Raw genomic sequence first — 7,789 nt, 5'->3', positions numbered from 1 at the left:
CCGTCTCTCTGTTTCCTGGAGCTTTGTATTCAAAACCTGTCCAGTCTGCTGAAATGGTGCGACGTAAACTCATGCACACACTCAGCTCCCTGAGGGATGGTACCGAAACCCCCGAGTGTAACTGCCACAAACATGGTTGGACTTGAAACACCAGCTTCTTACCCCACAGGCTGGTACTAGCAAAGGCTGCTGAGATTAAAACATGGAAAGAAATTACAGAGATGGAAAGAAATATGAAAAGACAGAATACAGAGGATATGTAGTAAAGTAAGCTCCCCCCCCCCCCCCCCCAAATCACTCACAGTTAATTTTTATTTAAGTTTAAATATCAACTTTCCCAAAAGAGGAAATACATTTTTTAATTATTTTGTTTATACAGATATTATTTTATGACACAATATGCAATATTTTGAATATTTTCTCTCTTACTTGAACCCAGAGGACAAGCTGACATAAATATACAGAAACAGATGGCCAGAGAAGACAGACTTCTGATTGAGTTCATGGCAGCAGACGAAAACGGTTTCTGTGCGAGTCAAGTGGTCATCTGCTGAAGGGCGACAGTAACATTCATTCATTCACCTTTAAAGAAAACCCTCCCAAAATAAACAAAACAAAGCCTACCAATAGACATACATGTGTGACGGAAAACTCACCATGGTCCCCTTGACGTGGTTGAAACCTAAAGATGAACTAGTTTTAAGCAAGCAGAGCCCTCAGACTGCTGGGCAGCGTCACTTTTGACTCCATAAGACCTCCACACCCAATTCCCCGTATTTCGCCTAGTTACTCATTAATCACAGGCAATAAACATGACTACCAAACAAAGCAATTTAAAACCCATGCCCACATGAAACCTCGGCAAAAGAAGTGTCTCCTATAAACATATACCCACATGAAACGTGTGCAAAACGAAATGTTTCTTCTAAACACATTTATTTCCCGTTTGTTCGATATGAGCACCGAGTTTAAGTGATATGTTGACAAAACTCAGAGGTCAAAAAGAAAGTTGTCAGGAACTGTTTTCATTTAACATACTTGTTTTGTGTAAATGTGCTGAGGAGATTCCTTCTGTCTAAATACATAATAATTTTATTTTAAGGGTTCCTTCATAAACCGATTTCCACATGTGGGTGAATACTTCTGTGAACTGTTCTGATGGATACGGAGACTGTGTTTCTAACGCAGGAGATTTGTTTTATAGACACAACACATATTGTTGTAATTTTTAATTTCTTGTACAACCAGAATATTTCCAGGTTAATTATGTGAGTATGTTTATGTGTGTGTATCTGTGTGCCTGTGCATAAATGTGTGTTTGATGTTATTGTACGTGTACTTTACAATTCTCTTCTAGTGAAAACTCTTCAAACAAACCTAATTAGCTTTTCTGTGTGACATGTGCTCAGGCAGGCACACGTGAAGTTCACAGTACAGCTTTCCTTTAAGCCTAAACAATTTAAATAATCTGTATATGTCAATATTGTCTTTTTTTCCATGAATTAACATATTTTTTTATTCCATAATATCTTGCCATGCCGGTGAAATGGCTTGAACAAGAATGGACTTTAAATTGATCACATTGCGTGCGCGTGTGTGTTCATACTGCCACCAAGTGGTCAAAAAGTGTATCACTATTACATAGTTTGATATGACTTATTAGTAATCCTTGCATAATTCACAACCTAAGTCTTACCTTCTGCAGGGTGGGTGTGGTAGTAATATTCAAGATTTCATTCCAGCCTGGAAACTCTTTCAAACTAAAACAATACCTTTCTTTTAAATGTCTCTTAACAAAGGTCTTATTCATTCATTTTAATTCCCCTCCCTCCTCTTACCCTCCAGACCAGCCAAGTGGGTTCCCCAGAGGGAATTTAAGAAGGCAAGATGTGACGTCAGGTGTTCAGGTGAGGGGCTTCTATTCACTGGTCTTCTGCATGTAGTCAGGCTGGGAACCTCTCCTGCGTCACAAGTGATGTAAAATGACGGGGATTCCCAAACATCTTTTCCAAACGTATCCCATGCTGAGCTGAGGGAAAGCTTACAGAGAGACAGACCACAGCCTTGCTTATACCATCTTTAAATAAGTGATTATTCTACCAGAGATATATAGCCTGAACTTTACTGATCACTTGAAGTAAGTTTTTATATCTTATCATTGTTGACTTTTGTAGTTTTTTAAATCACCTGTCTTCATATGTGACATTGTCCTTATATTGTAAGTTATGCACATTAGATTCTAATCAGTCAGAAAACCACATACTTCTTCTGGCTGAGATTTTTGTGTATCAGGAAGGTGGTTAACAGAGAAGACCATGGACATTTGCCTGGTTGAGGCTTGTTTCTATGCCGTTCTGCTCTTGGTAAGTCTGATATTTTTCCTCTAAGAGGTTTCTCAACTTTAACACTTTAATCCTCCTTCTATATTTTGTGATAAGAAAACTGGGAATATATGCTATTATATAAGCCAAAATCAGAGTTTATAGAATTCTAATGAGGTTAAAAGTCAATATTTTGTATGACTGGCTTTATTCTTCAGCACAGTCTGAATTCTCAAGCTTTCTTGTAATTCCCTTTTAGTAGACTTTAAGAATACTTCTCCAGGCTGCTTGAAGCTCTTTTTATTGTACTTGATCTTTATTCCATTCTCTGTCAAGATTATCCTACACTGTTTCTATAGGTAGTTTTTTAAGGCCTGTCATTTCTTCCTTTTTTTTCTTCTTTTTTTTTGCCCTCTATTTATCCTGTCCCTCAGATTTGCACAGCACGCTGAGATATGCAAGGTTTTTGATTAACAGCTCTTTGGTAATCACCTGGTTGGTGCAAAAATACTAATACTTCACACATGTGACACTGAGGGACAAAACAGATTAGACTAGAAGAGGAAACACAAAAGGGAATTGACTAAATACTGCTTAAGAGACCCAACCCAAACCTTGGATATAGGATATGACAAAATACAAACAGATACTATGGGAAGATGATTACTGGCAACAACAAAAATATAAACAATACAACTTTTGTTGTATTGTTTCAAGAGAAACAATGAACAAAACACAAACAATGATCAAAACCAAAAGGAGCCATGAACCTACAAAAAATCTCAAAATCCTACAAGGGCTGGACTCAAAATGAGTGAAAAGCACCTATTGCCAAAAGTCCTCCAGAAACAAGGAGAATTGTTTCTCAAGACCATTTCTTTTGCTTAAGTGGATGGATACAAACATCTGGACCTGTGGAGTCATATAGTCCTGAAAGTGCTAAGTTTTATAGAAAAACAAGTGCAAAATGCTTACAGTACATATTAACTTCTTCACATTTTCCTTCTGTATTTTAACAGTATGCTCTTACTTTTGTAAAGCCTCTAAGCTCTTTCACTACTCGCAATTTTAAATGTGTGTTTCTTCAGGTTTGCTGTGGGCTCATGCAGTCTGAGCCCATCTGTGATCAGACAGAGTTCTTACACCCTAACGGCACTTGTGTTGCATGCCCTGCATGTGTGCCTGGAGAAGAGCTCTCAGAGGTAGCACACACACTCCTCTTTAAGCTACCGCTTGTTTTCTAGATGTGCTACTTCACTCCAGGTCTATAACACATGTGATTTTCAGGACTGTGGTTTTGGAGATGGTGGGGAAGGCTTCTGTATTCCATGTGAAGAAAGAAAGTTCAGTACAGAAACAGGTGTGACTCCCTGCAGAACATGCACCCAGTGCAGCCTGCTGAACCGCCTTGAGGAGACGGCATGCTCACCTACCAGTGACAGCCTGTGTGGACACTGCCTCCCGGGGTGAATTATTCGCACAGTACCAAAATAAACATAAGTCAAATTAGATATTGTGTTAAGCATATCATTGGGTTGTTTGTGCAGGTATTATGAACTCAGGAGCATGACTGGGGAAGTGGAGCTGCTGTGCTTACCTTGTTATAGTCATGACACAATCCATAAAGAGTGTTTGCTATTGACATCAACAGGTTTTAAAGCAGGTAAGGTCCCGAAACAGATAGCATAGCAGTATATGTTAACAGTTTTGTTGAGTGGTGATTGTTCAGAGATATGGTTAAGGAAAGGTTATCTGTTTTTCTTTTACAGAGAGCACCACCAACTCACCTAAAGAACATTTCAGAGACCCAGAAGAGAAGAGTGAGTTACTTCATGTCATGAACAACTTTTTTTTATTAGTCTTGTATTCACTGTGACCTGACTGCCTTTTTTTCCCCTAAGGAGTCAAAGAGGAAACGTTTTCAGTGGTCCTGATTGTTTCAGCAACAGCTTCCTTGATTTTCCTTCTTGCTTTGCTGCTTTGGGTTTTACACCTGACTGCTGAAAAATTCAGTAAGCCAGATCACGTTTCAGGTTTCTGCTACTTCTCCCAACTTATCTCTTGTTTACTCGACTAACAGGGGATCATATGCACTTGTTGCAATTTTTAGAGCAAGTTCCTGTATACGCTTCGAAGCCTGAAGGAATATTATCTGCTGCCGACCTTCAGCACACACCTTTGTTCACCCATACAGACAGAGCAGCACAGCCACAAGAGGCGAACTCACAGATAGTTTCAGCTGAAAATCCAACAAGGTGCTTTGTGACTATTATAACATCCATGCCTTTCATTTATCTGTATCAGTCCGGATATAATCATTGTTGTCATTGTTTATTATAAACCTAGAGGTCTGTACTCCGTGAGCCATGAGAATGGGGTGCATCCTACTTCTATTGTGATTAATGTCACCACCAACATCAAGCCTTCCAGTCAGAATACAGACAGTATTACACAGGAGGAACAAAGCCTCATCACACAGGAGGTACAGTTTATACCTATAGCTACATCACTACCACACCTAGAGTCCACCTTTAGCAATGCCAAACTATAGGAACTTGAAATGTAGGAAGTTAAATACTATATATTTTATGTATATTTCATGTACAAAATCATTTTTTTAGTTTAGTTTAGTTTAGTTTAGTTTAGTTTAGTTTAGTTTAGTTTAGTTTAGTTTAGTTTAGTTTAGTTTAGTTTAGTTTAGTTTAGTTTAGTTTAGTTTAGTTTTTGTGTGTTTTTTGATAGTCAAAGTGTTATCTAACCATGAAGAAAACTTTGGTTTTGTTTCCTGATTTACTGAGATTTTTGCCACGGGGACTTCTTTCTTCTTCCAAGAAAAAAAGAACAAGAACAGAAAATTACTTATCAGAAATGATTTTTTTTCTTTTCTGGAAGCAAAGTCTAAGATACTGCCAACAATTTCCCAGAAGATAAAAAAAATGCTTTTAAAATAAAATACTCCAAATAGTAATGATAGCAGGTTAATGAGCAGATCAGGACTCATTAACAGAGAATCACAGCTTTGTGTATATATAATACCACTGCATGACATATGCAAGAGAAACACAATATAATGACACATACAGTAATCAAGACTGACACTGTCAGTTAATCACTCGATTTGTTTATGTTGAGATTAAAGTTTGATTGAATTCAGTATATTGACTCAGAATCTCACAATCCAAATGATTTAATTTATAATGATGTAAAACAGAAAAACACAAACATCTGGCAAATACTTTTTTTTCTTACTTGATAATGACAACACAGATTGATGCTCATTTTTTATTCATTCAAAAACATTTCAGTAATAAAACATAGTTATATGTCAATGTATTTCACACATGTATAAATTGGGTGACTATCATATTACTTCTTTTCTACTCTGTCTCTTTTATTATGTCACTATCAGATGGAACGACAATTGCAGGACATATGGGAGATTGCTGAAGGTATGCCATTACATCTGTATATATATATTTTATATATTTTATTTTATTTTTTAAATTTTTTAATTCCCTGTTGTTCCTGGGATCTGCTGGAGCAGTCACTGCACTGAGTGCTCCGATTACCACTTCACCCCCCACATCTTCTCGAGTTCTTCTCTCAGCTCTTAGGGTTTTTTAAACCTCTCGTGTTCCTTCTTCCTGATGTTGCTATCATTCAGTATAGCTACATCTATTACTGTGGCCATCTTCCTCTGTTTGTGCACCATTACTGTGTCTGGTCAGTTAGCCATCACCAGTTTCTCCATCTATATCTGGAAGTCCCACAGGATCTTAGCTCGGTCATTCTCGACCACCCAAGGGGGTGTGTCTCATTTTGACCTCTGGACTTAAAGGCCATACTCGGCACAGATGTTTCTGTATACTATGCCAGCCACTTGGTTATGGCGTTCCATGAATGCCATGCCTGTTAGCATCTTGCATCCTGCTGTTATGTGCTGGATTGTCTCTAAGCAAAAGGAAGGCAGCTGAGGACTGGTGAGTGTCAGAACCACTGTCCAGGATGAGACAACAAACATCCATGAGTCCATCAGGAAGATGGCCACAACCAACAGGATGCTTAGTGAATACCTCAGGCAGCAGAAACCTGAGAAATCAGAGGAGAAAGGAGAAGAACCATAGTGGAAAGACAGGGCCCTGCACTGTGTGTACCACCGGCAGATAGAGGAAGTGGCTGACATCCAGAAATCGTACCAGTAACTGGACAAAGCTGGACTGAAAGACAGCACAGAGACACTAATCATGGCAGCACAGGAACAAGCTCTCAGCAAAAGATTCAAAGAGGCTGAGGTCTATCACACCAGGCGAGACTCCAGGTGAAGGCTGTGTAAAGATGCCCCTGAGACAATCCAGAGAAGATGTGGAGGGTGATGGCAACAATGGCCCCAGCGGTAATCGGAGCACTCGTTGCAGTGACCTCCAAGCAAGGCAAGTGGCTTTAGCACATCCAAGGAACAACATCTGAGATCTCTGTCCAGAAGAACACAGTCCTAGGAACAGCAAAGATACTGCACAGGACACTCAAGCTCCCAGGTCTCAGGACCTGAGCTTGAAGGATAAAGACTGCTGCAGGGTCAAGAGGGAAATGTATATATGTATTTGAAAAAGGGTCCTTTTTTAAAAGTTTTTAAAGTTTTCTATCAGGATGAGTTCAGTATGGTACGCCACTGATTTTACTTGTACTGTGCTGATGTTGTGCAGGACAGAGGATTGAGATGCTCGACTACGACTCAGTTCAGGACTTGTCTGTCCTGCTTGACTCTGCTGACAACATCAAAACTCTAAGGAGACTGGCACAGTCTTTGGGTGTTCCACCGCAGATCATCCCTCATATCCAAGGCTTTCAGGACCTTTTTCAGTACCTGCGGACCTCCACCTACACACTGCTGCCCCAGTTGGCCCAGGCTGCTGCGCTCTTGCCTAATTCTGAAGTTGTCAAGAGGATACACAGAGCTGTGGTAAAACAATAATGTCTTAAAGATCCAGAGGGTGGCAAGTGTTGTAGAGACTTTCTGCTCTTTTTTGCAGGACTCTCACTAGATCATTCAGTCAATCTAACACCTACCGTTGAGACATAAAAGCATGACATTTTATTAAAGCAACATTTTTTGAGTGAAATGATACATTGGTGTATTAATGGGAATAAAATCATACCAGATTACTGACTTCTCTGAGGTTCTCATTATCAGTCGAGTATATATATTTAATAGATCATGTACTGTAACAACGCAGTGAGAAAAGTATTTATTTCTCCTTTGAGTGTTAGATATCCAGGTCACTGCAAAGGCACCCTACGTGCTGTGTTATTTCCTGTTTACCATGTAAAATGATGAGCAGCCCTCTGGCTAAAGCATGTGAGACAGACCAGGACAGAGGATGCAGTGTTCACGGTAAGTGAAAGAACTGAGAGCCCTGAGAAATTGTGTTATTCGCTCACTGGGAGAAGTTTGCCAACTTACCAGCTTC

The 7,789-nt window shown here is 39.4% G+C and overlaps 1 protein-coding gene across 1 annotated transcript; it reads left to right on the top strand.

Annotated features, from left to right (window-relative positions):
* The first annotated feature begins 2,315 nt into the window (after positions 1-2,315).
* Positions 2,316-7,293, top strand: LOC134634086 (tumor necrosis factor receptor superfamily member 19-like). The gene is made up of 10 exons (XM_063483152.1): positions 2,316-2,363; positions 3,410-3,523; positions 3,609-3,787; positions 3,869-3,984; positions 4,091-4,141; positions 4,223-4,333; positions 4,432-4,576; positions 4,668-4,803; positions 5,731-5,770; positions 7,025-7,293. The coding sequence occupies exons 1-10, from the start codon at positions 2,316-2,318 to the stop codon at positions 7,291-7,293; spliced, it is 1,209 nt and encodes a 402-aa protein (XP_063339222.1).
* The last annotated feature ends 496 nt before the right edge of the window (positions 7,294-7,789 follow it).

This window comes from Pelmatolapia mariae, linkage group LG2, assembly GCF_036321145.2.
Source record: "Pelmatolapia mariae isolate MD_Pm_ZW linkage group LG2, Pm_UMD_F_2, whole genome shotgun sequence".
In the NCBI taxonomy this organism is placed as follows: domain Eukaryota; kingdom Metazoa; phylum Chordata; class Actinopteri; order Cichliformes; family Cichlidae; genus Pelmatolapia; species Pelmatolapia mariae.
The sequence above is the reverse complement of the archived record's forward strand: the minus strand, read 5'-3'. Positions and strand labels throughout refer to the sequence as shown.

What these genes read in the sequence shown, in the direction of transcription:
- LOC134634086 (XM_063483152.1), top strand. Translation starts at nt 2,316, where the DNA reads ATGGACATTTGCCTGGTTGAGGCTTGTTTCTATGCCGTTCTGCTCTTG. An exon ending in CTGGAGAAGAGCTCTCAGAG is followed by an intron (nt 3,524 to 3,608) that starts GTAGCACACACA and finishes TGTGATTTTCAG; the next exon opens with GACTGTGGTTTTGGAGATGG. An exon ending in CAGAGACCCAGAAGAGAAGA is followed by an intron (nt 4,142 to 4,222) that starts GTGAGTTACTTC and finishes TTTTCCCCTAAG; the next exon opens with GAGTCAAAGAGGAAACGTTT.